The sequence below is a fragment of the Falco biarmicus genome, chromosome 12, assembly GCF_023638135.1.
Source record: "Falco biarmicus isolate bFalBia1 chromosome 12, bFalBia1.pri, whole genome shotgun sequence".
Classification (NCBI taxonomy): Eukaryota; Metazoa; Chordata; class Aves; order Falconiformes; family Falconidae; genus Falco; species Falco biarmicus.
In genome coordinates, this window is record NC_079299.1 from 20,349,730 (window position 1) to 20,377,605 (window position 27,876).

The 27,876-nt window shown below is 49.2% G+C and overlaps 1 protein-coding gene and 1 long non-coding RNA gene across 3 annotated transcripts in view; one reads left to right on the forward strand and one right to left on the reverse strand.

The window, feature by feature from the left end:
- Window positions 1-252: 252 nt before the first annotated feature.
- On the reverse strand, window positions 253-9,559 carry LOC130157767 (uncharacterized). The gene is made up of 4 exons (XR_008825026.1): window positions 9,105-9,559; window positions 7,360-8,186; window positions 4,451-4,515; window positions 253-755 (listed from the first exon to the last, which is right to left on the reverse strand). It is a non-coding gene; the product is annotated as an uncharacterized LOC130157767 (long non-coding RNA).
- The window catches only part of MDGA1 (MAM domain containing glycosylphosphatidylinositol anchor 1), a 154,993-nt gene continuing 135,485 nt past the window's right edge, over window positions 8,369-27,876 (forward strand). For both annotated transcript variants that reach the window (XM_056357701.1, XM_056357702.1), the window contains exon 1: window positions 8,369-9,010. In XM_056357701.1, the coding sequence (XP_056213676.1) occupies window positions 8,884-9,010 (127 nt within the window). In that variant the 5' untranslated portion in view covers window positions 8,369-8,883. The remainder of the gene's footprint in view (window positions 9,011-27,876) is intronic.

The following is a 27,876-nucleotide window of genomic DNA, read 5'->3' on the forward strand; positions in this document are numbered from 1 at the left end:
GACCAGCTCTGCTGGTAAAATGTGCCCTTGCACCAGCCGTGCTTCAGTGCTGCACGGCACCCACACACCTGCATTGTGTCCCCAGGTAGCCCCAGCCCCATCTTTTCTGAAATTATTAGAGCAGCTCAAATTAAAAACACACTGGTAAATGCCATTGGTGTTTCTAACATTTCCTCCCAACAGGGTTTTCCTGTTAATTTCTTGTATGTACCATCTCACGTTACTTAGTTTTACAGTAATGGCCCTTCTAACTCTTGTTTTCTAGAGAATTGTGTTATAAATGGTCATGGTAAGTTTAAACAGTCTTTCACCATGGATTTTCTAAAGTGGATCAAGTTACAGAGAAAAGACAAAGATGCCACTGCACCTTACGGATGTATTTTTAAGCATAGAGGCAACATGGAATTGTGTTTCAGACCCACCGCAAAGGTAAGGAGGGAGCAGCAACACCTGGAGGGGGGTTGTTGTGCTTTAAAGCATCCCTTCAGCAGGCACAGTTCCAAATGTTTTATTTGCACATATCTTTTGCAAGTTCTGGATTTGTGCAAAGAATTGTTTAAGGTATATTGACTCGAACAGGTGACTTATTAAAAATGACGCTGTAATTTTTAATAGGAATGAGATAGGAAGGAAAAGGATGTGTGTGTGTGTCTGTGTCTGTGTCTGTGTCTGTGTGTGTGTACACATACAGGTTCACACAAAGATAAAAATCACTGGATTCTTGAGTCAAGTGCTCCAGCAGTGGCCAACACCACCTGAAAATGAAAAAGCAATAGTAACTTTTAAGGGTAGTTCATAGTCTGTATATAGCGCCCAACAAGGAAACTTCTGCACAAGTTAACCATAGAGGCTTCATTCTCAAACTCACTTAGAGGAGCCGAACCTTGTGGGCTAGTTTTGCACCATGGGCTAGATTTGGGTCAGAAGAAGACAGTGGCTTTTGGATTAAGTCAGAAGGGCCAACTACCCTTGATTTTTTGCGTTGCACATTGCTTGACACTTGGACTTCAGGAATCCAAGTTTCCTCTTAAGTCATAGAGGATCAAAACACGGAGATGAAATAATGTATATGAAAGTAGTATCTGTGCAGACTGCTGGGGAGTGTAAGAGGGCTGAGAGACCCAGATTTTTAGCAGATGATCTCAGAGTCCACCCTCACGGCAGTGCGACTTGCAGCACTCTATCCCTTCAGACCTCACCAGCTTACAGATCCAAAACAAGAAAGTTCATGGGCACTGACACGTGCATTGCCCAGTGAGGCAACTCCTTCCCTTCTCTCCTTAAGCCTGGAAACCCCCTGATGGATTCACCTGCCACCCTGGGCTACAGGTACCAGCAGAGCAAGGTGTGACAGTGAAACAGGCCATAAAAGTTATTTTGAACTAAAACTCGAGTGACCACATCCAGCTTTGAGTACCTCTGGAGGAGGTAGGTAGGCTGGAGCCACTATAATTCCAACAAGAGCCGTGGCCCCATGATTTCCAAAACTCTGGTTGAAGCTGTGCTTATTTACAGTTCTCCTGGAAGGAGTCTGGGCAGAGGGAAGGTGTGTCAGGCTGGGAGAGTGGATTTGTGGTAGCGAAGAGAAATAGCCATCAGCTGGAGAACTGCAAAAAAGAGCGCAGGAGGAAGCCTCCTCCAGGAACTGGGCTGACTCCATGATCTCCAGCCAAAACAGCCAGCGATGCCCAGGTGAGCTGGGGGCTGCATGCCCATTCTCCTGGGTGAAACAAAGCCTATACCAGTAAAGGTCTGACTGCCCAGGCTGTTTGAATGGTGGCAGCTCCTGACAGCTTTGGATTTCCAATTTTTTTCATTTTCACATTACAGTGAGAGGCTGGTGGAGAGCTGCACCACTGATGAACAATATATGGCTCCCCAGAAAGCAGTGGGGTTGCTTGAGGCATTGAATTGCAAGCTTTTTTCTGCAGCCTGCCTGGCACACTTGAATCTTTCTGTAACCAAGTCTCCCAGCTCTTGTGGTCCAGGATCAGCGAGGGGAGATTCTGGCAGAAAAATGGTTTTCTCTACAGCTTCCTTTTTTACATCCAAAATACAGATGCTCACCTTCCTGAAGTGAGGATGGCTCTGTCTGGGGACAAACAGGGTCTTGAGGAACTTGTGTGTAATTTTAAGTCAATGTATTGATAATAGACCAGCTTTCCAAAAACAAGTGTGGCCACTGGGTAACTGAAGTGAGGAGTTACTAGCTGGGATGTTTCCTCACTACCAAGAGGTCTCAGGACACGTAAGCCCACAGCCTTGCCTGTGTGCTCCCACAAAAGTGACTCTGCAGCATGGCTTCCTCCCCGTGTCAGGCTATGGAAGACATAATGTGCTGTGGCCAAAGGCTGTCTCCATCAAGGTCTAAACAGCAAAGTCCCATCTGAGAGTTGTCCCATGTAGTCATGATTTTACTCATGTCAATCAATCATCCCCAGGCTGTGAGCTGTGTTTAAAACCTCTCAAGGGAAATTCAAGTAGCACAGTCTCCTGGTTCAAACACAACCCTCTGGCTCAAGGCATCGTCTTCAGGAGCAGCTCCTTTACCCTCCCTAGCACCACCACCTCTGCCACAGGGCAGAGATCACACATTTGAGATCATCTGCCTGGCACTGACAAAATCTGCAATTGATGCACCCTTTGCTGGCAGTGGCAGAGAGCATGAACAGGGAAGAATCATGTCCAAACCCTTTGTATCTGCTCTCTGTGAAAAAGCATCCCCCTCCAGAGCACTCTGGGAAACCTGTGCTGGGAAAGGGGGGCTGAGGCAATGAAGGGAAGTGGAAGAAAAGAAGAACAAGTTCTTTTGACCAGCACCAGCTTGATGTTTTTTCAACTCACTTTTTACACTTGAAAGAGAGGGCGGGAAAGAAGAATAAAGCATGAATGCAGGAGGAGAAGGAGGCAGAGAGGAAAAAAAGATCAAAGAAAGGGTGAAACAGGAAAAAGATATTCCCAGTGATGCCAAGACACTTGTCTGCAACCCTGTACCAGCCCCAATCTGTCCTAAAGCACAAGAGCAAAAAACCAGCAGGATCTCTGGCAAACTAGATATATAAGCTAAAAAGCATAGAGATTGGTAGAAAATGTTGAGTTAAAAGCCTGTGGATTTAGTGCACACGAAGTGAGATGGAGTTGTGGGAGGTGGGGTGAGGTTGGTGAGTGCTTGAGCTGAGGAAAGAGTGGCCACACATTGAGATCATAGGGGCAAGGGATTGCAGTGGCTTTCATATAAGCCTTAATGAGGAAACAGAGGTTTGTCAAAGTATAAATGGGTACAGGCAGAAAAAGCAAAATCCAATCCGACAGCAACCAGCTGCCAGAAATTGCAGCATGGCCCTGAGACTTGCTGCACTAGGGAAGTGCAGGAAGGAAGGGTGGTAAAGCTCAGGCAGGATGAATACCTTGGGTCAGGAATAGAGAGGGACTCCCTGTTCATCACTCCATTCAGTACCAAACACTCGTTGTGATAAGGAGAGCTAATCAAAAAAGCAAAGAAAACACAAGAGGCTCAGAGGTACTACGAGTGCTGTAAAATGCATCTGGGAAGAAAGCGAGCACAGCATAGGTGTATTCCCTGGAGTGGAGATGAGGAAAACTGAGGACAGCAAAGCAGATCCCTTGGGATTTATAGCCCTGTCTTGGCATGCTTCATACTGGAAGCAGGAGATACCCAGGAGGATTTGGACAGTAGCAGCACCAACCTAGTGTTAAGGATGGTGGGAAGTACTCTCTAGGCAAGGGGGAAATTTTTCCCCAAAGAGATGCTGATTCCAGCACTTCATAATGACAAACTAGCATTTTTTAATTATTTTCTTTTTTTTTTACAGTTTTCCTGTAAAGACAAATTAAACAGAAAGAAAATAGGCAGTGGAGAGTTTAACTGCATCCTGTCATTGCAGCTTTGCCCATGCTTTCCCATCTTCCAGAAGTTCCTGCTTTGCTGTTGCCACTAGTCTGTTTACAGCAGTCCAACAGGGCTCCCCCTTTGCTCCACACACTGGCTTTTCCTTGCCTTTCCCAGTTCCCCCTCTCTGGCTTTCCTGCTGCCCTATCTCACTGCCCGGGGTCAGACACTTGCCCCTGTTCTGCACTGCTGCAGAGCCTGCCCCCCCCCCCCCCCCCCCCCCCCCAGCCCGGCACAGCAGCATCGCAGGAGCAACCCTCTCTGCTCAGCTCCTCGATGCAGACCTATGCTGCAGTTAGAATTCCCTTGTTTTCCCGTCTCCCTGCTAACAGCTCTGCTGCAGCGCTAAAGAGTCCTTTGGCTTTCCCCTTCTCGATTTGCACCTCCCTTGCAGCATTTGGAGTCACCCTGGCTTTGCCCATTGCCTTTAAGGTGCCCCATTGCATTCCTTTTCCCTTTTTACTTTCAATTTCTACTCCCTACTAGTAAGCCACAGCAAGGGAAATGCTGCAGCAAAGCTTCCAGCTGGGCTGTACTCACTTCCGTATGTGTGTGTAGGAAGAGATCAAACTTCAGGGATCCTGGAGACATTCTTGGATGTGGTGCTGAGAAGAAAATGAACAGGAAAGAGGTGAAAGAAATGTCAGGCCACAAGCTCAAGAGATCATTGGGGCCCAGAGACAGCTGCATCTACCCAGAAAAGAAATAAATGACAGACTGCACCAGACTATAGCATGAAAACATTGACACAAAGAGAATTAATGTTCTTGCAACTGGACCTTGGCCTCACACAGTTCTTCAGTCGCCTCTTGCCTGGTGACATTGTGCTGCATATGATTTGCTCTCTTTCAACACCGCATCTGTCCCAGAGACTGTCTACCTCTTAACATTGCTGTGAAATATAGGTGATGTAGTATGTATAAATATTTCAAAGAGACAGGATTAATCTGACAAGTGGGGTCTTGAGAACAGACCGGAGACACTGACTCTGAGCTGGAAAGATGGGACAAATATGTTCTGCAGAAAGAGACTGGAGGGAGGAAAGACATCCCTCATCTTTGCTTTTTGACAAGTAGAATCACTACAGGGTATGGTTTGCTTATGACAAGTAGATTGCTTAGCAAGCATGCATGGGAGTGCTGGGTTGCTGTCACCCATCAGAAACACCATAGTCATGAATGTTACGATTTATTAGGCCTCAACCAGTAATTATTAATTACCTTACTTAGCAAATGCAGTTATGTGCTTGGATTTTGGCAGTATTTTTATTTCCACTCAGAATATCCATGGACAGATGACAGCTCTTTCTAATTATTTATTATAAAATTATTTTTCCCTTTAATTCAAAGGGCTGCTCACAAACAGCCTCACTTTATGTTTTTTACTGCTCCCTAATTGGATGAGTTCAAAGGTACTTTTGGCACAAATTCTTGTATTTGCTAAGAGAAAGCTGGGTTGTTTCACATACTTTGGCAGTTTACTTGGAAATTCATTTTTCATAAGCATTTGTGCCAGTGAAACATGAGCATGTGCATTGAATGCTAACACAAAGAAAGGGGTGTGAAACACACATTTGAGGGATTTATTTTTTTTAGACTCATTATCCAGATATGTAACTCATACTCGTTCTCACTCTGAGGCACTATTCCATAATCTAATGAGAATCCCTGAGAAAAAAAATTAAGGGAAAGGCTATAAAATACCCCATAAATAAGCCTATTTCAGAATTTTGAGCAGAAAAAACAAGACTCATGTCTCCATATTTTTTTTACCCTCATGAAGTTTCCTGGATCTGCAAGCATCTCTTCATCTCGTTTCCTTGTGTTGCTTTCAGCCTGTTTCATGCAGATGCTGACAATTTTGCTTTGTCTTATCATCATCAGCTCCTGCTTTTCTCCATGCCCTGGCAAAGGGGCTGCTCTGCCTGTCTTCTAGTGCTGGCTGCCTCCTTCTATGCCCTTTATTAATGTTGCTGCCAGCCACTGCAGGAAGGATTAAATCCTTCTCAGATAAGAGTTTATTGTATTAAAAAATAAACTTGCTCAATTCAGGACACCTCAGGGTGCGAAGCCCACAGTTTCTTGGTAAATGTTCCCTTAGGTCGCTTATAGGAAAAAAAAAAGGGGGGGGGGGGGGGGGGAAGACCCCAAACGCAAACAAAGCAGTTTTACACTGGCGACATCCTGACAAGTAAGGGAATAGGGTCCAGTGGGAAATCCGCCTGCCTTGCCTCCTGCGCGCAGGGATGCTGGTCACTGGGGTGAAGCTGCCCTGCCCGTAACTCCGCTCCCCTCCTGGTGCGCTACCGCTTTTCTTTCCAGCTGAGCACCATTTACAGGAGGAATAACTGCTTACTAATTAGCGGCTATATCTATTAATTGCTTGTTAGAGCATGCCTGAGCAGCCTGCCGCTCTCTGGGCCATCTCCCTGTCTATACATAGACACTTTTTTTTTTATTATTATTACATTTTTATCCAGGGAGTGACCTGTTCACACGGCGCCCCAGAGCCCGCTGAGGTGCGGGTTTCCATCCGCTACCCCTAGGCGCAAGCGGCCGGGATGCGGAGCCGGCAGCGCCGGGGGCAGCGCGCAGCAGCAGGGCATCATGAGCGGCGTGGGGCCGCCAAGCCCACGCGTGGCCGAGGCGGGAGGGCACGCAGGGACCGGCCCCGCGTTAGAGGCGGAGGGGACCCGGTGTCGCGGAGTGACGGGGCGCATCAGCCCATCCTGGGGAGCCCCGGCGGGCCCGGCGCGGGAGGGAGAGCGGCGCGCCGGAGCCCGCCCGCCCCCGGGAGCGGCACGCCTGGCGAAGCGGGGGGGGTCCACGGCGCTGGCTTCGTTTACGGCCCCGAGCCGGGCACGGGTGGGCTCGGCGGCTCCGGATCCCCGCGGGGCAAGCGGGTCTAGGCTCCCCCGAAGAAGCGCTTTATCTCCGTAGCAAAGCAGATGGAGATAGGAGGGCTCCGCACCGGCGCTCCCCGGGCGCTGATGCAGCCCCCCGGTGCCGGTGGTGATGCCCGGAGCGGTCGTGCAGCATCTTCCTCCTCCCGGCCGGAGGTCTAGCCCCGGGCCCTGCTCCGGGGGAAGCGCACAGTTCCGCCGCTCCGCGTTCAGCTCCGGGCGTCAGCACCGCCCGGGGCCGGCAGCCCCACGGACACCGCCGGTCCCCGCAGCCACGCACCGAGCTGGGGGCCCGCGCAGCACCGCCGCCGCGCCGCTCCCGAGCAGCATGCACAAGGCAGCCCCGCCAGCCTGCAACCTACCTGGGGGGGGAGCCAAAAAACTTTCTCGGCACCAGCCAGCGCCGGCACAGGAGAACCCCCCCCCCCACCGACAACTCGCGCTGCCCCCCACCCCCGGCTCGCTGCCCGTGCAAGCCAGAAGACGCCCCCAGAGCCCCCTGCCCCTAGGCTTTTCGCATCTCAAGTCCCACCCGGGAGAAGCCGACCTTGCCGCGAGTGTCCTGAGGATGGAGGGACCCCGGGCTGACGGCTGATCTCTCCGCCCGAAGCAAGACCCTTGTCCTCCCCAGCCCTGCGGTGCTGTCTCTAATTGGGCCGGGGCGAGGGGAGGCTCGCAGAATTGGGCAGGAGGCAGGGCTCTTCCGAGCACGGCTGCTTTAATTGGCTCCTTTTTCTTTTTTTTTTCTTTTCCCCAAAGGGGAATGAAATGGTGAAGAGGGGAGGGGAAAAACCTGGAAAGCCAAAGGGGAAGAAGCCGCGGCGCGCCCGGCAGGGCAGGGGGCAGGGAGGGGCGAGGCGGCCCCGGCCAGCCCGGGGGGCGGCGGAGCGGCGCGCAGCGCCTGGAGCTGGCTGGGCAGCGGTGACGCTCCCGGCAACTTTTGCAGATTTTGGCGTTTCGGGGAAAACCGGTGGGGCAGGGACCTGCCAAACGGTTTCCAGCCGGCGTCTGGCAAGAGTAACCCAACTTTCTCCAGGTTCTTGTCTTTCCTCGTCGGCTCCCTGCCAGCTACAGCCTCTGTTGATTCCCACCAGGAGCTCCGGCAGCCGTCGAGGGAGCTCTCTTCAACTGCAAATCATCTGCGAGGCGGGCGGAGCAGGCAAGCAGCGGAGGCGAAGCGCCCACCCGAGCCCAGCTCACAACATCAGGGAAAGTTTTGAAGGGACAAGGACCTGGCAGGCTGGGGAGGAGGAGAGGAGAGCCGGGCTGAGCTGCAGGCGGAGCGAGGGTGCGTGGTCTGCCTGCTCCTCGTTTGCTTCTCCCTTCAGGCTGGCTGGGGCGATGCAGTGCAGCTGGGGGAGCTCTTGGGAGCCGCTATAAAAAAAAAATAAAATCCTTCCTGGATTTGATTAATTACAACAATCCCCTCCCCGCTAGAAGATCAGGAAAAGAGGAGAGGGAATCACCTATCCCTCCCTCCGCCTTTCAGCAGCTGGCTCCTACCCCCTCCCCCCCGCTTCCCCCCCCCCCCCCCCCTCCCTTTTCTCCACCTCCTTCTCCTTCTCCCCGTTCGCTCCTGGGGCTGCGGCCAGAGCCTCGGCGGGCGGAGGGAGGGCGAGGACTCTCCCAAGTTGGCAGCACTTGGGGCAGCGCGGGACTTGGGGCAGCGCTCGGCAGCTCCCGCTGAACAAAGAAACCCCCCTTCCTGCGGGGGGCGGGGGGCAGCGCTGGGCTGGCCCGGACCCTGCCCCTGCCCGGTGCCCGCTGCCCCGAGCTGGCCTTCCTGTGCCCGGAGCGCGGGCGCGGCTGCCCGTTCTCCCGGAGATCTTCGAGCAACCTGGAGAGGGGAAGCGGGAAGCGGCGCTCCGCTCTCCTGCCCTCCCTGCCGCCTTCCCTCGCTCTCTCCCTCCTTTTTTTTTTTTTTTTTTTTTCTCCTTTTAAATTTTACCCCCAGGCGGCCCCGGGCTGGGGGGTCCCTTCCTCCGCCCGAGGGGCGCCGGTGCCCGGCGCGGAGCGGGGCGCATGGGGTGGCGTTTCGGGAGGCTGTCGCCCGCTCCTCGCTCCCCGCCGGATGCTGCCGGGGCTGTTTTGGCTGCTTTTCTTCGCCGGCGATGAAGGCTCTGCCTTGAAGATGGAGATGATCTGTTTTTTATTCCTGTCTCTGGTGCCGGTGTACAGCAGGGGACAAGGGGTTTACGGTAAGAGACGTTGTCGCGGTCGCTGTTGGGGGGGGGGGGGGGGGGGGAGAGCAAGGGCGCAGACGGCGGTGGTGGGATCAAAGTTAAAAAGCACCTGCAGGAGAAAGTAAATGATGCCGGCGAAGCTCGTCGCAGCCTGAGCGGAGAGACTGATGCAGCAACGGGGCTTCCAGCGCCTGTAGCTACTTCGTAATTCCTGCCCGTAACCCTCCGGCCGCCTCCGATTCACGGGTCCGCCGAGGTGGCCCGCAGGGACCGCTGGCGAGGCCGCCGCCGGGCTGGCCGCGCCCCGAGCCGGGGGGCGCCAGAGTTGCGGCGGGGGGCGACTCCGCGGCCCGGCCCGGCCGCCCTTCTCGCCACCCGCCTCGCGTGGGGACGCCACGCCGGTGCCGGCCCGGCAGACCCGGCGCTGGGAGCGCCGGCGCGTTGCAGCCGCTTCGGGGCAGGGGCAGGACGGAGGGCGCCCACCCGCGGGGCCCCGGCGGCTTGGCCTCCTGCCGGGGTCGGTGCCGGGCGTCCCCTTGCTGCCCGGGGCCGCCCGCCGCCCTGCCCCGGCGTCCCCCGCCGGCCCCTCGGCCGGCCCCGCCGGGCTCCCTCCCCTGCCGGGGGGGTGCTAGGGGAGAGGCAGCTTTTCACCCCATTGAACTTTGCTGCTGATTTTCTTCTTAAGATCGTGGCGGGCGGGCGGGTGGGTGGTGGTCTGTGGCAGAGCCGATGTCGAGCTGCTGGATTTTTTTCCCCCCCTCTTATTAATTTTGCAGTTACGGTGCTTACCCCTTCTCCTTGTGTGCAGGCAGGGTGGCAGATGGCAAGCTGGGGCGGCCCCTCATGAGAGGGCTGGCGCCCACCGCCCCTCGGCGTCCGAGGGCAGCGGGGGTGGCAGGGGCTGGGGGGGCACCCCGCGGCCCCTCGGAGCACCGGCCCTGGGCTGAGGGAGCAGCCGGGATTTCCCTCAGCCAGCCGTGCAGCCCCCCTTTCCCGCTCCCAGCCCGCTCTTGATTCTTGCTTTACAAGATCTGCATTTCCAATATACTGGGGAAAAAATAAATAAAAGCAACCCACAAGACTTGCCTCTCCTAACAAGCCGGCTTTATCTTGGCTTACAACTCAGTTGTGCGCTGCTGTAAAGTCCTTCTGGAAGGCATGCCTCTGCCTCTAACAAGCCAGGCTCTCTGAGCGCTGAAGAGAGACCCCAGTGAGAGAATCCAGCCCCCCCGCTCCCCCTTTTTTAACAGCACGCAGCCAGTCTCTTGTGTGAGCTCTGGCAAAGATCAGTTCAGTCTCACTGACTATGGGTAAGTCTTTTTAGGTCACTTTTTAATGATGTATTTCTTTAATGGAAACAATTCCTCCTTTCTCCTTGAGGGCTGGGATGTTAATTTGAGTTTGGGTCTGTTTGGTAAAACAACCATTTTAAACAGAGGGTGCTTAGCATCCTTTCTTTTTTTTTTTTTCTTTCTTTCTCCCAGTGTATGTGTTTTCTCCTAATCTGCGTGTCCAGAGGAAAATTGTAGGACCCTCTGAAGGCTGGAAAGATGGGGAACAGAATGAGTTTGTGGTACAGAAACCTGGTCAGGCCAGGTTATTTAATCCTTTAAAACAGGTAGTCTGCTTCTAGCTAAACTTTTATTATTTTGTTGTAGCGTGCTTGCTGCTGAGTAGCTGTCACTTGCTGTAGAATGGCCTCTCTGCTCAGGATCGTAGCAGGAGGGACAGAGCTTAAAACCAGTTTTGCTTAAATGTGCTTTAGAAGATTGCCTGTTGTATTTTTTCATCCACTTCAGTGAACTTGCATTTGATAAGAGTTGCTGCTAAATTAGATCTTCAGAATAACTTACTGGTGTTTTTGTCTTTTTCTCTCTGAGAGAGATTGGAGAAGCTGTGTACAAAAGAAAGCACATATATAGACATGCACTAAAATGAAGGCATCCTTTTAAGCCAAAATGGTACACTAGTTCTAGCTGTTCTCTTACTTAACCATACAAAGGAGAAATCCAGTCTCTTTTCCTCTCCCCTCCCCTACCTCTTCAGACTATCTGTTGAGACCATCAGGAGCCTAAATAAGCCGCTGTCGCTGAGTGCAGCCCAGAGCAGTATCTTGTGGAATCAGCACACCACAAACTTCTACAGTGACTCATAGTTTTCATATTGTCTTTCCCAATCCTGCCTTCAGTCCACTACCCTGCACTGATTTCATACCTTGTGCAGTCAGCACTGTTTGTTTGGATGTGATTTGTTATTGATGGCTCAAGTAGAGCTGGATTGATACTGTTACATTTGCCAGGATAAATAAAGCAGGATTAGGAACTAGTCCTGCTGGTCCCTTCCACCTTGGTTATTCCTAAATGTTAGTCTCTTGCCATGGCTTTAAGCTGTACTTGAGCGTTCTGTGTTGTGAATGTCGGTCTCATGTGGCACTTAATGTAGAAATTAAGGGAACTCCAGTATCATGTTTCAGATCAGTTTTTCTGCTTGTGAATATTTATTTATGGCAATGGAGAATGGGAAGAGGCATCTATATGGGTCTATAAATATATTTTACTTTAGTAAATCTGCTGAGATTAAATCAGATTAAACAAGATAAAATATCCATGTGATGTACCCTTTAAATAATACACCCACATGGATGTGCACAAAAGACCTCTGTCTAGGAGAGCGGAGTTGTTGGAGAGGTTTATTGAGACGAATGGTATAAATAAGATGTGTGTAAGGGGGTTTCTGGGAAAGGAGCATTTGCAGTGGAGGTGCAATTTAATTAAGAGTCAAGGTGCTTTTAGCCCACTACCTGAGGAGGCTTGTTAAATAAATTGGCATTTGTTGTAATGACTGAAGCGTGTCTGAAACCCTCTTCTCATTAGCTGATCCCATCCTTTCAGCCTTGTTTGTTGCAGTAAGACAAGGCTGGCCTGATACCGAAGGCAGTTCAGCAAATTGCCAAAAGGCAACTTCTGTTAGTCTTTTGTGGTGCCCCATTTCCCAAACTGCATGTGCCTTTCCATCCTGGTGCGTTAATGCTGCTGATCAAGATGAGGAGCAAGCTGTAACAGAACTCTAGAAAATGTCAGAATTTGGGGGGGGGGGGGGGGGGAATGAGGAAGGAAGAGGTAAGGAGAAAGGGGACCTGCCCTTCCAGGCTTGGAGTTATGAAGACTTAAAGGCTATATATTAGACTAAAAGAGTGGTGGATGGTGGTGGTGGTGTCCAAAGTGTAGAGTATGCCTCTTGCTTCCTAGTCAGCCTTGCAGACTTTGGGACTTGAGTAGCTCTGGTTCACAGGGCTGCTGCTTTGCTTACTCCATATGCAGTATATAATTAACATTTCTGGGTTGTCTTGCAACTAGCACAGTCCAGCTGATCAGCAGAAGCCTTTCAGGCTGAATAGAGAGTGGGATCTTTTGTCCCCTGCCTCTCATAATTCACCTGCAGAAAAGGCATTTCAGGAATGGTCATCACAGTGTGTCATGAGGGGCTACAGTGAGGTGATGGAATGGGAATAAAAGGAAGGTTTAGGCTGGGCAGCAGGGAAAGCTGCCTGGCACCATGATCAGAGGGGCTGGATGGGCTGCATTGCTTTGGGCATTTGAAACTGGTGGGGGAGAAGCACTTGCAATACAGAGCAGCCCTGCCCTGGCCTCTGAGTTGGGGAATAAATGACCCAGTAAAGCTCTTTCTTTAAAGAGACACCATCACTGAATCACCTGTGAGATACCACTACAGGCAGCCAAAAAAATCTAGTGGAAGAATGTTTCTTGCATCTGTGATGGAGGAATGTCATGGTAAAACATATCCTGGGTTTAGGCTATAAACATCTACACTTTTTCATTTCATGTACGCATGACATGATTTGTTTCCTGCTCCTTTTACCTGTAAAGTAAAACCTCTTATTTAGAGTTTTCAAGGCAGGACGCCTCACACCTTGCAACCTGTGTGCACGCCTGTCTTTTGCTGCCCGTTGCTGGGGGTACAGACACACTAATGTTAACCCTGAGCCTGGTGACTGGGATCAGTCTCCCCTGCCTCTGCCTATAGCTGTTTTGCCAGCAGGAACAGGAGTCCAACCACCGAGCTCTTGAGCTTACTTGCTGTTACCCCGGTGCACCCTGTGCCCTCAGAAACGGCTGAGCAGATTGCCACCTAAAGTAGCAGTGGAGCTGGCTCCTGTGAAGTAGCGGTGGAGCTGGCTCCTGTGAGTCACTCCTTGGCCAGTTCTGTTTGGAAAACGTGATGTATGAGCACAGCAGCCCTCCAAACGATATATATGTGTATGTGTGTGTATATATGTACACATATCCTTTGTGCTCAGCCATTTCCCCTTGTTGTCTAGCCCTTAAATCTGTGGTGGCTTAAGCTGTAGCCCTTTGGTTACAGGAATGAGTTTTGTAGCTGGAGGGCTATATAGAAATATTCTCCCTGAAGGACTGGGTCGGCCCAAGATTTGCATAGTTCTTTAGCAAGTCATTAAGGTCAAGGCATTAAATCTGTCCAGCCCTGTGCTTCAGAATGCCTTGCTGTTCTCCAGCTGTAGTGTGTCAGATTCACCCTCCTGTGACATTACAGCCTCTGTTTTTAGGTCAGGTCAGTAGCTTCACACACCAGATAAGCCCTCAATTGGCTTTAATATTCAGTACTAGAAAACTGACATTATCCTCCTGACAGGTTGTTTGCAACTTGCTGGTAGAAGTCAAAATATTTCACTATAGGTGTCATCAGAAACCACCATCCTATGCTAATTTTTGTGGGAACATGAAGACAGATGTTGAATAATTTGACATGAGCAGCATAGCTTTTAAAATTATCACCATGTCAGGTTTGCACTGGATTTTTTTGAAATATATGTACGTATTTCAGATGAGCTTCAGAGAGGGGAGGGAGATATAGTAAGTGGCTCTCAGTAAGTGGAAGATGTGGCAGAAGATGGCTTTGGAGGTTCAGTAGTCAGACAGCAGTGGCAGTGCGGTAGGGATGCTGTGCTGCTGAGGCTGCTGTGCTTATTTTTAAGCAACAAGACAAGTGCTGGTTAACTCGGAGATCTTGTGATACTTCCCATCAACCAGAAGCCCTACTGTTTTGCCCATGTTTTGGCTGGAGTTAACAGTTATTCTACTTGCTTGAATAGTGTCGTGCCAGGCTTCCAGTCCCTCCCTCCATGCACACCATGCTCTCTCGGTTCATTAAGCATGGTCTATGGCTAGGAGTCTTGCTTGTATGGCTACAGCCTGTTATCAGGAGGGCAGAGATGGGGCATGGGGAAGAATTGCATCCTGCCCAATGCCAATGTGCTGGCAAAAGCAATAGAGATGTGGTTTCTACTGGTGAAAGACTGCTTGGGGTAGAGGGTGTTTCTTGCTCCCATTTGTGGGAATGTCCTGAACGCTACCTGCGAGAGGCTTCTTTAGTCAGCATGACGTAAGTCCACAGACAACTGCCTGTGCAGCTCTGGAGAGACAGTTCACCGAAGTTCTCATCAGGGTAGGTGAAACATTGGCATTTTTTGTGCAGAGAGGTTGCTGTGTTGTGTCCTCAGAGGGGGTTACATTTTGCTGTGGGGTAGATGTGTCTTCCAGACAAGAGGCAGTGGAAAATGTTGCTTTGCTGTCAGAGATGCTGTGGGTGCCCGCGTCTGGTAACACAGTATGGGTTTCTTTAGGCTATACCTGGTGTACTGAAGCTATTAAGAAAACACTGAGACCATTTCTGCTCTCAAGCAGCCAAGGTGAACATAGCAAGTGCCCATGTCCCAGCTACCTTTTGCCAGTCATCGTCTGCTGGTGTTGCACGTGTTTAAGTGCAGAAGTGGATAATGTGCCTGTGTCCCCCTGGGTTTGTGGAAGAAGGGGGAGGGATAGGGCACTGACACCGTGCAGCAGAATGCAGATCTGGCAGGCCTGCCACGACCCGCCAGAGAGACTGATGTGCTGCGGAGAAGTGGGAGAGGAGAGTGTGTGTTTTGTATTTCTCTGCCCATGTTTAACTGGTGAGATCTCTACTCTGTTAGGACCCAAAGTACTTGTTTTGAAAAAAAGCTTTCATCTACCCTTTATTTGGAGAGGAGGGTGAAGGAACAGCTATTTTTTATAGCCAAGCACTTGTTTAGTGTTTAAAAGAAGAAATTATAAATGCGTGATAACCTGTAGAGCTGACAATCAAAAGTGCCGCGTTAGAGAGCTAGGAAAGAACTTGAGAAGTGGAGCTGGGAAGGGGGGATCCCGGGCATCGGCTTTCTAAGTCAGAGAAGGGCAGTTGCCCGCAGGTCCGCTGGCGCCGGGTGCGTGGGGGGCAGATTCTCATGCCCGGTGTCGGCTGTTCCCTGGGGCGAAGGCTTCGACTCCTCGCTCGTGTCGCCGGGGGCTGCACCTGCTCTCCCTGCCGCACAAGGGAAAGGAGAACGAAACTGCCCGGCCTGCCTGCGGCTGCGCTCCGCCGGCGGCTGGGCGGCACATCTGGACCGGCACATCTGTGCGGCAGGGCCGTGCCGCTCCGCCGCTGCCCGGCAGAGGGAGGCGTCGCACCGGCCCGGCGGCGGGAGGGGGCTCCCGGGGTCGCCCCTTCCCGGGGAGGGGGGTGCCGGGGCCGGCCGGGGGCAGGCCCCACGGAAGCCGCCCCGACGCCTGGGGGGCGCCCGGCTCGGCGGCCCCGGCTGGGCGCAGGGAGCGCCCGGAGCCAGCGCGCCCGGTCCCCGCCGCTGCCGGCCGGGCGAGCTGGGGTCAGTGCCCGGGGGCTGCTGGGGGGCCGGGCTGCGCTGCTGCCGCCGCCGCCCGGCTCGGGTGCCGGCTGCTTGCGGGCTGCTTTGCATCGCCTTCGGGTCTGTTTGAGGGTCTGGAGCTCTGTCACGTTGTACCCATGCACTTCGTGATCCTTTTTTTTCCTTTGCTTGTTTTCCTCTCTCTCCTTTGTAATACTCTGGTGGAGCGGGACAGCACTGTCCTTTCCTTCCAGGAGCATCTCATCCACTTCCCATAAAAGATCATACAGCAGAGCCCAGGCCTCTTAAATCCCTAATTAGCTTTTCAGCCATAGTCTCCCTTTCTTTTCATTTCATTTTCCTGTGTAGCTGTGTTTGGGGGATTTTTGTTTGTTTGGCGTTTTGGTTGGTTGGTTTTGGCTCTCAAAAAGGTGGGAGTAAAGGAGTTACAGGAATCAGAACAGATACAAAGGAAAAGGGATCCTCACAGACGGGCTGCCTCTGGAAGGAGGTGAGAAGAAGCCAGCCAGGCGGTGGCTGGCCGTCGGGGTGCCTGACGTGTTCAGGTGGGACATTAGTGCTGCGATGTACCGCCTTGGCTCGGTGGGGCAGCAGGGCTGGGTTACCAAACCCGGCAGAGCTGTTTGATTGCTGCTGGGGCTTTCGCTCTTGGAAACATGACTTACACGCCCTGAGTGCAGCGTCGCCTTCTGAGCATCGTGGGGGCCTACAGCGAGCTTTTGCACTCGTGCATTGGCCACACTGTATCCCAGGTCAGCGTCTGACTACTGATAACCTTTAGTTTTAATGCCTAAATACTCTGGTCCATGGCTGGTGAAGGGAGATGCCTGAAGTTAACCAGGGAACTAGAGAGAGACAGCTCAATATAGAAGGTGAAGATTAGTTCTTTGAATTTTCTGCTTGTTCTTCTAGACTAGGCAATACGGTTGCTCCAGTGTGTGCTTGTATGACTGTATTCCCAAAGTCTACGGAGAGCTTTATGGTCTAGTAATGTTTAAACTCCTTGGACAAGGGTGTTCCCTTTGTATGCTTCTGTAAAGCACTCTGTGTTCTTAGTATGGTGCTAGTTATGAACAGCAGTGTAGACACAATCATATTTCAGTGGTTGCAAATGAGACAGGACAGCCTGATGGGGACTGCCGTGCTGCTGGAGTGGCCTGGTGATTTGGAGTCCCCAGCACTGCTCTGTGAGCAGGTCAGGGCTCTGGGCTGGGCTGCAGACCTCCAGGGAGAGGGTGCAGCAAGGTGTTGAGCACGGACCTCAAGCAACTTTTATCGAACTGGCCAGCCTCTTGCTTTCTTGTTGCTCCTTTCACTTGTGCTGCAAATCACTTGTGGATGTGGTGTTGGCTGTTTTCCTTTTGCTTTAGCTTTCATAGGGGAGATATCCCTGATGCAACTAAAAATCCATCTGGCTGTGATATGCTGGCTTGTGGTTTCTCTCTGCTGTGAGCTGTAGTGTAGGACAAATACCGTGCAGATACTTTTGCTGGGTTCGTGTAAATGGAAATGATGGCAGGGTGAGGATAGCAATTGACAAAGGTGCAGGAAGAATGGCAGTTTCTAAAGACAAATTAGCAAATATTGCCTAAAGAAGAACTGACATAACATTGAAAGCTAAAGTCAAGCTGTGAGAAAGGCTTTAGGATGTCTGCAGGTGGACATTTAATACAAGAGTAGCTGCTTGCTGTCGCTGCTCCTGTTTCGGAAGGAAATGGTCCTTCACTAATTGGCATAAATTGTTTTAAAATAAATGTAGATGGGAATCTTGTGCATCTCTTCTGTGCCTTTGTGATGAAATAAAAAGGAAAAACAAAGATGTGATTCAGACAGATGTTTGAGAAATGTGGCAAAATGGCTTTTTGCTTACAAATGTCATTTCACCTTCTGGTGCTTGTTGCATGTCTTGCATGGTGGAAAAATGCATTTGTAGAATTGGAGTGAAGAATGACTGTCTCTCACTAAGTTTAATAAATGGATTGTTCTGGCTCAGAGCATCCCTTGAAATAGCAGAAATGTGAGAAGTTGATGCTCATAAAACTAACGTGAGCAGCAAGAGCCAGCTGAGGATAGGAGGTTGAACTCACCTGCCAGGCAAGTGAATCTGGCCTGGGGTGTTAAGAAAACTGATCTAGGGCATTTCCACTGTAGTTTTAGACCCTGAAAATCCCTCTCAGAGTGCGCAAGTAGGATTTCTTGTGGGTTTATATGTTTCCAATCACTGTAATAGCTATGAACTTCCACTTCTACAATGCCTCTGTTCCCTACAGTTGCTCCACTCTGCGTGTGGGGAAATGAGATGGAGATTAAGTGATTTGCCTGTGGCAGAATGGAGAATCAAGCATCAGTGAAGTTTTAACCATCCTTTTCTCTCTGGTAATGTGCAGCTGGTATTAAGTGCAGTCCCTATGGCTGATAGATCCAAGGTGGATACCTCATTGATAAGAAGGAATAAGCTGTTGAAAACAGGCTCTGAATGAGTTATCTCAGGATCAAGCTATTTTTTTAATAAGAAAACAAAAACATGTTTTGTCTTTCACTACTAATTTAGCTCATTTGTTCACAGGTTAGGATTTCTTTGAGGGCACCTTTTGGAGGTCTTCCAGAAGTTGAGCCTTACTGTACAACACTGGGGGAGAAGGAGAAATCTTTCACTCATGGTACATACATGGTTTTTTCTATGTGAATCTGCAGGTGGCTTGAAAAACTGCTCTGAGGGAAGTGCAGGACTGGATTAGTTCTCAAATCTGTTGACTCAGTCTGCAGCAATTCAAAATATTTTGCACTTGATCAGAGAAGCAGTATTTCTTACTATGAAAAGCTGTTGTCATCAATGGAGGAGATTAAATGACCGTTCCTGGTACCTGAGGGAAGGACAAAAAGTCTGCATTTGCCTTGAAGGAGCAGAGGCTGGGGATGGGGGGGAAAAAGCAAAGGACCATATCATAGGTACACAATGAGGGACAGTGTCTGGGACAGAGGAGAAGTTATAAGAATGAGGAAATGAGGGTAGAGTTATGGCTCTAAAAGAAGGCTGGATGCCAGAGCATAGCTTTTGAATAAGCAAAAGAAAAGTCTGAATATTCCAACACATTTTGTTATTTTAAGTATGTGCTAAGCCATATTCCTGTTTTTTCTTACAAGTATGAAGATAGGAAGAAGAACACTTGTTTGTTTTCCGAATGCTAACAAAGGCCACAAGGAATTAATGTCAGTAATTTTGTTTGGTTGGTTGGTTGGTTGTTTTTTTTTTTAGATATTTTTCTTTCATATTTAGAGCAATTAAAATTCCCAAGTATGTGTTTGAGAAGGGGATTATCTTCATCAGTCATCAAATAATGGCTGAATAAAAAGAACTTCTCTCTGGAAATTGGGACTCGGAAGTGGGCAGTGGTGTTAGCTGCAAGTTGGGATTTTAAGGTGTAGTGAAAGACCGTGCTTTGTTATTCACTGTACCTCTAGAAATGAGGAATACTTGGAAACGGAATAAGAATACAGGAGCTTTCCAATGCTATGAGACAGTGGGATTAGCAGAATGTTTCTGCAAACAAATTGACCTAAGGTGCACACACGCTATGCCTGTGCAGAAGCAGCACTATAACTTGTGGGTGCAGTCTAAGCTAGCTTTAAATTAGCTGTTTGGGTTACTGATCACAGTACAGCTGTAACAGCACGGAGCTCAGCCTGGCCCGTGCTCCAGCCATTAATGCACCACCCTGAGTGGGCTTTGCAGTGTGTGCTGAGCCTCCTGCACTGGGGTCGCCTGGCAGCCACATAATTGTGTGCAATGCCTTGACAAATAAGTTGTGGGGTGCCTACACCAGGTTTTGTGCTTGCTTTTGGATTGCAGCACAAACAAATATAGTCACCTGCTGGCTGTGCAGCTGGGTAGCGATCCTATAAATCCAACTGGCTGGCTTATTGTGGGGTGCAGTGTGAAGCTCGAGGGCTGCAGTGGCTTAGCTACTGCAATCCACTAGCTGCTAACTCTAGCGAGACAAATGCCAGGGTTGTTCTTACTCCGTGGTACCTTTCAAGCAAGCATAGCTTGCAATGCTGGAATGCAAGCTGGCTTAATGCAGCTTGCTGTTGTGAAAGAGAGCCTCTAGACAACAGGTCTAGAATTAATATTTAATTCTGAATTTTGTAAAGCTGTTCCTGAATAACTCCTTGCATAGACAAGCCCTTTATTTAGCTGTGATTAAGTTTCTAAATTGTTTTTCAAAATGGGATAGTCGAGCTCCTGAACCATGTAGCTGCATCTAAAGACGTTACCCATAGAAACTAAGCTCCAGCTTTAGTTAAAATAGCACAATAATAGTTTGTTTTCTGGCTGGTCAAATGATAAGCAGCTCAGGACTTTCATCCTTATTCCGGCAGAAAAATGCAATCGACAGTAGAGAATGACTGTTTACTATGATGTGCATGATTAATACCATAAATCTTTCATGTTGGGATGTTGGGTGAAAGGCACGAATATCACCACAGCAAATTGAAAGGAGCAGTTTGTTACATATTCGTGGTTGGTAATCAGGCTTGAAACTCCATGTAGAAGGAGAAATTAGCCAAAGTGAATGGTAGTTATCAAAACTAGAAACCACTCTGGCACTTGCTATGCCTTGGCAAAGATGCCATGCTGATTTTTGCAGATCACGATGAGCATATGTACCTACTTGTGGCTGATGGTTATTCCAAGTGGCCAGCAGTAGTGTGTGCGCTACTTGACAAACAGTTCTGCTTCTCAGATTATTATGGAGACATTTCAAAGTATGTTTGCAGCATATGGCTTGCTTAAGGAGATGGTTTTCGATAAGAGACATTCAGTAAAGCACAGTAGATCAGCTGCTTATCACTCAGCTTCAGATGGGTCAGCAGGGCATTTTGTACAGACACATAAAAGAGCAGTAAAGAAAGATGAGGAGCGAGCCCTGCATCACGGCATCGCAAACTTTCTTTCCTTGCGTAGAACAGCACGCAGGAAAGCTCCAGCAGAACTAATTCTTAATAAACGGATTTTAACTGAAGAATTGTGTTTGATTGTCTCAAAGCAAGCCTAGAGGAAGTAGTAAGTGAGGAGGGTGGGGGAAGGAAGCCACCGTATGAGCTTTTTCCTTGTTAGGCCTAAATAAAAGCTTCACAGGAGGAGGAAGCAGAGGAAGGTGCTAAAAAGTACTAGGATGTGTGATATGCTTGGTGAGGTAGACAGGGAAATGAGAAAGAAATGTGTCTCGCTGTTGCTAGATCTAAAAAAACCCGAAAACGAGAGAGAGAGAAAAGAAATGGATGCTGTTGATGGTGTGTAAATTCTAGGAGTGAGAATATTTCTCTCTTTCATTGGCCTCAGGATAATACCCATGACATTGTTGCTGTTGAAAATGAGGGATTGGAAGAGCAAGTGAGAACCGCAGTCCCCGCCAGGCGGAAGCCCTGCCTGAGCAGGATTGCACATTTCCCAGAGGGTGATAGCTGCAATTCCAGGGTCGTGTAAAAGGGGACTTGCCTTAGCACCCCCGTAGCAAGAAACAGGAGGGTTTAATGTAGCTTTTGCATATGTACTCCTGTACGCCTCTTTTTTTTTTTTTTTTTTTTTTGAGGTCCTGGATGCTCTGTGACCATTCTTGTTGGCTGTGGGGAAACAGCTGTAGGTAACACCATGACTGGAGCCCAGATCCCAGGGTGGTGTAACATGGGTGATAACTTTAATTAAGGGGTTCATTTGCTGAACTAACTCTTCTGATTTTTCCTGTATTTTATTTCTCCCTTTTTGTCTGATGCAGTTAGCCATTGTAATTAGTTTTCAAGGCATTATTTGGCTGATTGGATTTTTGTTGATATAAGGTCTTATTTCTTGCATGTGCTTTGTCACACCTGCTTGCCTTGCTGACATAGATGACTTTTTACCCATTAGTCCAGAGGGGAGTGATGCAGCTATGGGGATGTGAGCAGGCAGCCTTTGTGCCCGTGATCCATCAGCAAAAGCTGCTGGCGAGGCTCCTACTCCAGCCTCTGCTACAGTCTGGCCAGCAGGAATGATTGTGTTTCTTCAGGTCCTCTGGGAAGACAGAAGTTAGAAGCAAGGTGGGGAGAAATCTTAGAGGATGCGCTTTCCTGACTACAATTTTTGGCTCTGCTCTGCAACTCACGTAGATAGCATTTTAATTCTAAGGCAAGGGAGTTAAATCCAGATGAGCTGTTGCTCTGGTATAAATGCTGGCCTGAAATGCTGCACATAATGGTTTGGATCCTGTTGCTGCCAGTCTTCCTTTATGACTTTTTTTAAAGACGTCGGTGTAAGCCAAGTAAGTAGGTTTAAAAAAAAAAAAAAAGCCTTAAAACAAACTGCAGAAAAAGGCAGCTCTGTTAGTTTCTCCTGGCCTTTTGCTCGTGCGAGTGGAAGGTGGTGCCGTTTGTCTGCCTCGGACGTTTTGAAGATGAAGCTGGTGATTTCAGTGAGGTGTTTCCATCTGGATGTGAAGGGGGAGGGCACAGGCAACCTCAGTTTTTGTGTGGTGTCCTGTCATAGCAGTTTACAGGTTTTCATGGACATCTGATTTTATTTTATCCCCCCCCTTAAATTTTGACTTGAGCCGTTTTTAAGCTTGTGGCAGTTTCCATGAGCATCTTTCCATTGACGGCTGGTTGCTGTGGTCACTGAGCTGCTGCCGTTCGCTCGGGCAGCCCCTGCGCTGCCTTCAGCGAGCTGCTGTTGGAGAACCCGAGCAGATCCTTGGGTGTGAACCCCCCTCGTGAAGCGTGCTCGTTTGGTACCCCACCGGAGTGCCGGGCCTGGAGGCTTGGGCTGGCAGAGGCACCGAGCTCTGTGGTGACTGGGTTTGGGATCTGCTCTCTGAGATGGTGGTTTCTGTAGGAGGGTTCCTTGTTTCTCTGGGCTTGAAAAGCACCTGGGCGCTTTGGTTTCAAAACTTACTAAACTGGAGGACTGGCATTATGCTTGTGATTATTCCAGAATGAGATAATTCTTATTAAACTTGAACTACAGCTTAACTCTCAGCAAGTCATGCCTCCACTTTCGTTGGTCAGTCTGGAATAATAAGAAAACCAACCTTTCCTACCCCAAAAGTTTTTGGCTGTTTTCTCTGGTATGTCTTGGTATGTGATACTATTGAATGTCCTTTCCTAGAGACTGCAGGCTTTCACTCATGCGACTTGCTGTCTTCAAGGAATTGGAGGCAGCTGGCAAGAGTCCTTTGGGTTTCTCCCCCCCCACCCCCTTTAGGTTTCTTCCCTTCCCCCCCCATCCCCTTTGGGTTTCTTCCTGCCTCCCTCTCATCCTTTGGGTTCCCCCCCCCCCCTCCTTTGGGTTTCTTCCCCCCCCCCCCTTCCCCCATCCTTTGGGTTTCTACACCGCGCCCCCCCCCCCCCCCCCCCCCTTTGCTTTCCTGCAGGATTGTTATGTTGGGATAAGAGGAATTTTCCTTTCTGTTGCTTAATTGCAGGACACTAGTTGAAATATTTTCTCCTTGCCTTTGTCACCTAAGTTTGTTCCTTGCATTTTCCCATGGCCTTAAAAAGTACAGTTGGATGGAAGGGACATAAATAGAGCTAGTATTCAGGATCTCACTTGGCTTTAGAGATAAGAGCCTGGTGGTGGGGAGTCTTTGTTCTATTGTCCCCGCCATCTTCCCTTCTTTGTCCCCACCATCTTCCCCTTTGCCTTCTCTCTTTCCTCGGTTCCTGTTTTTTTCACCTTCAGAATCCTTCCTTAATTCTCTTTGCTTAAAATAATATTTGTTTGAACAATAAAAGCTGTATTAAAGGGACACATTATCACTTAGTTTAAATACACATACTGGCTCTGCAAGAGAGGGCTTTGCAAAGGAAGTCTAACTGTATGCTTTTGCACATAAAATGGGTATGTCAACAAATCCTGCAAGAGGTCTGCAGCTGAAGAAAGCCCTTTTCCCCTGCTTCGCTGCATGCAAATATCCAAATACAATGACGATTCCTACTGCCGGAGCAGCAGCAAGGGAAAACCAAGTGGCATTGAAATGATGCCAGCAATACCTTTGTACTGAGTTATAGCACTGAAGACGAACAGCAGGTGGAAGCTTGGTTTGATCTTTTCCTGTGAATAAGATTAACTAGCTGGAATGGTGCTGGTGAGGGGTATTTTCCTGATCCCTTCCACAAAGCTTTTGAAACACTCCTGGAGAAGCACAGGCTATCCTCAGCACCTGCTGAAGGAATGGTGATCGGAGAGCTCGGTGCAGCGGAGTGCTCTGCCTGTGTCCCTTTCCCTTACTGGGGCATCTGTCTGCCTCGTGGTGTTTGTGTGTGTGGCCTGACCCGCCGTGCTTGTGGCTGGTCTCCGTTTGGGAGGGCTCGTATTTGCAGCTTGAGTCTCCTGGGTTTTGCCTGAATGGTTGACTTCTAGTGAGTTAGATACAGGCCGGTGGCATGTGGCAGCTGAGCATGGGGGGAGAAGCTTCCCTTGCAACCAAGGGATGTTCCCTCAGGTGGTGCTTGCAGGACAGCTTTCTGTCCTTTGCTGCCTCCTGGGTTTATGGCTAGTTTGTGGTGGCTCTCTGTGTGGGAGGTACAAGGGTCTGAGCAGTGCCACAGGTCCTCACCCTGCCTTTGCTGCTTTGGTCATTATTTTTGAAAGACCTTGTATTCTGTGGAGGATCTGTGGGTGGATACAGGCCTCCCAAGTTTCTGTGAATCTAGGCTCTTTCTGTCAAATGTAGCCAGATTGTAGTTGTTGCTGTTGGAGAAATATCTGAGAAGTATCTAGGCATAATGCTTTCAGATTGCCCTGCTAACCAGAGCAGATGGACTTTTCCTCTGTGTCTGTGCCTCTTCTTTCCTTCCTGTTAGTATTTTTGTAATTGTTCATACACGTTCTACATTAAGTATATCATCTCACTGGGGTGAGAACCTAGCCTGGTGGTCATCGGGGAGTGGGGGTTTGGCTTCAAGGGTCAGCTCCTGTGTCTCCTGGGGACTGTGTGTAAGAGCCAACGGGAACAGAGGCAGGGCTGCAGTCTTCCAGGGCTGCTTCTGTAGCCACACGAACGATCTCTGCTCTTGGGTTTACTCTGCTGGTGTGATCAGTCATCACTGCTTCCATTTTAGAGCAAGAGTGAGAGAATAAACTTACTTTCAGCTGTTTTGTTTTTCCTGTCAAGTAGCTTTTCCGATTCCCAGTGCTCCCTCACTTTGCTTTACTTTCCAGAGACATCTGCCAGCTTCACCCTCTTCTTTGGCCAACTAGGCGTACAGACTTACACACATAAATTCAGTCCATGATATTCCTAACACAGGCATTATTATTGCTGTCGCTGCCTCTCTTTTTTTTTTTTTAAATATAGTGCCTCTTTCTTGGGAAGATACGTTCCTAGATTATGTGTCCATCTTCTCATCACTCTCCAGGAAGAAGAGCAGGCTCTAGATCTGTCGGTGCCAGAGTGCTTCTGGAGTTGGTGTGTGTCCTGGAGCACTGCCCTTCCTGGTCGGGGGCAGCTGGGCCAGGGCATCTGTCAGCCCAGTGCTGACACTGAAATGAAGCCAAAACTCAGCTTTGCTGTGTCCCAGGACAGAATGACCTCCAGGCACTAAACTTCCCCAGGCAGAGAGAAGCAGCTCCTTGTGATACCTGTGTGCTCATAATGTGCATTGCTGCTGGGTCACTGTTCTGTTGTTTCTTGGGTGAGTAGTAAAACTGCAGTTCTTCTGCAGCACCTGGGGATGGTTAGGTTGAATAGAGGTAAGTGCAGTCCTTTTTACTGAAGAAAAGAATCGCAGGAAGCCCTCATCTACTTAAGTTGTACAGTGACCTTTCTTTTTTCCCCTCCAGTCTCTCAGGAGTGTGACTTTCCCTTTCACAGCTGGTCTGTTCATCCTCACCAGTACTCGGTGGCTCTCCCCCAGGACCGTGCATGCCCACAGACTGCACCGGTGAGGTGCCTTAGGTGAGCAGTTCGGTTGTAGGCACTATTGCAAAGGCATCATCTATCCATTTGGGGAAAACTGCTTCTGTCTTTGTGATAATCTGCTAGATTCCTCTGGAATCCCTGCCTGGGGAAAGCTGTGACATTTTGCATTGTTTTTGGAGCTCTGTGGCCACCTTCCCAGAAGTTCTTTCTGGGTTTTATGATCCTCAAGGGAGGAAACAGTACAGTAACTTCATAATCGTGAAAATCAACACTGTATATGGAGAGGAGAGGGAAATCTATGCTTGTTTTTAAAGGAAAAAAAGAAACCCTACAGTTCTGTTTCCTTGGGACTGAGCTTGCATCTAATCTGTGTCGTCTTTCCATTCCTCTTAGCTTTTTTTCTGGGAGACAGCAAGGCCCAGAGATTGAAACCTGCACCACAGTAATTGTAATTGAGGATTCAGTCTGAATCTTGGTGAAAGGTCTGACAGAAATTCCTGCTGCCTGGACTGCAGCTTGGTTTAGAGGCCACAAACCATCAAAACCCTTGTTCCTCTCTGTCAACACCTGCAACAGTGGAACAAATCGTAAAAAACAAGCCAAACAAACAAACAAAAAAGAAATATAAGCAGAAGAAAAATACTTTATTAATAACTGTAATGTCCTTGACACTTCTCATCGATGGTTTTGGTATTTTACCTTGCTTCCACATCTCCAAGTTGAAGTCTGTTAGCTAAAGTGTGTGTGTGTGTGTGTGTTTAAGGTGGTATGGGCTCTTCTCCCCACTGAAGATGGCAAGGGAACAGAGCAAGCAAGTTAAGTGAAGACATTTTTGCATTTTGATCATAAATATTCTCCTGGTCATTTTTGGCAAACCTGTCAAAAGACATTTTATGCCATTTTGCAAGACGTTGTTATTGGAGGAAAAAGTTAGTGTAATGCCAATCTAGTATTTTCTTACTTTGATTACTTCATGGAATAACTGAGGTTGGACAGACTGCTGGAAGTCACCTGGTCCAGACTTTTGCTCAAAGCAGGGTTAGTTTGATATTAGAGCCCACTGTGAAGTTAAGACAGGGTGTCAAGGTCCTCACCCAGTTGAGTTCTGAGCACCTCCAAGGATGGAGAGTCCATAAACTCTCTGGGCCCCTCTTCTGGTGTGTGACCACCTTCATGGTGAAATAGTTTTTGTCTTTATGGCCACTGGGAATTTCCTGTGTTGCATCTGGTGCCTTTTGCCCTTCTTCCTTTCACTGCGCACCTCCCGACTAAGCAATAGCAGTAAGATCTCCCTTGCCTTTTTTTAAGGCTTGGGGCGGGGGGAAACAAACCAAGCAACCCAACAAACAAACCCACCCAAACTTTTCTCAGCTTTTCCTCATATGCCACATGCTCCACCTGCCTGATCACTTTGGTGGTCCCTTACTGGACTTGACCCAGTATATGAGTGATGCTTTGTGGGAAAATGTCTTTCCTGGTTTCTTCCAATGAGATGGTCCTTGCTACATGGTGTTTTCATGGCAAGGATTGCTTTATGGTCTATCCTTCTTTTTGAAGTTCTATGATTAACATGCTGTAATTAGCACACTCCTGGCATAGTCTGCCACAGACAAGCAGGCAAATTGAAGATGTGCTGGTAGACGTTTGTACATTTTCCATTATGTGCAGCATAATCTCTGGTAGTAGTTACACTTGGAGAAGAACACTAAGTATAACTTAAATATTAAACAAACACAGGGTTAGAGATGGTGGAAAAGGGTAATAAACCCATTAACCACATACCACAGAGTAAAATATCTCTGTGTGTATGTATATATGTACACACATGTGTGTGTATGTGTGTGCAAATGTGATATATTTATTACACATACAGATGCATTTTGCAGGGTCTCTCTTGGGATACCCGTTGAGTTTGCCGGATTAAAAAGCAGGGAGTGTCCAGCAGATGCCCTGCACTGTGCACCATGTCAGGAGACGGTCCGGTCCCTGGTGTGTAGCGGTAAACGACCGGGTAGGAAGAAAGATATACAGTCCCTCAGGGAAGTTTTGTAAAGGGGATGTCAGGTCCTGCTCAGACTGTTTAGTTCGAAGCCACTTGTGGTGTGCTAATGTAGCAGGGGGACCTCGTCTCACGTCGAATGCTCTGGGGTTTCTTTACACTTTGAGTTCTCCATAGGTGCCCGGTTGGTGGCTTTGCTTCACAGCGTGATGTGCCGGAGCAGGAAGCTGAAGATTGAGTCGTGCTTTCTCTCTTCATTTGACACAAT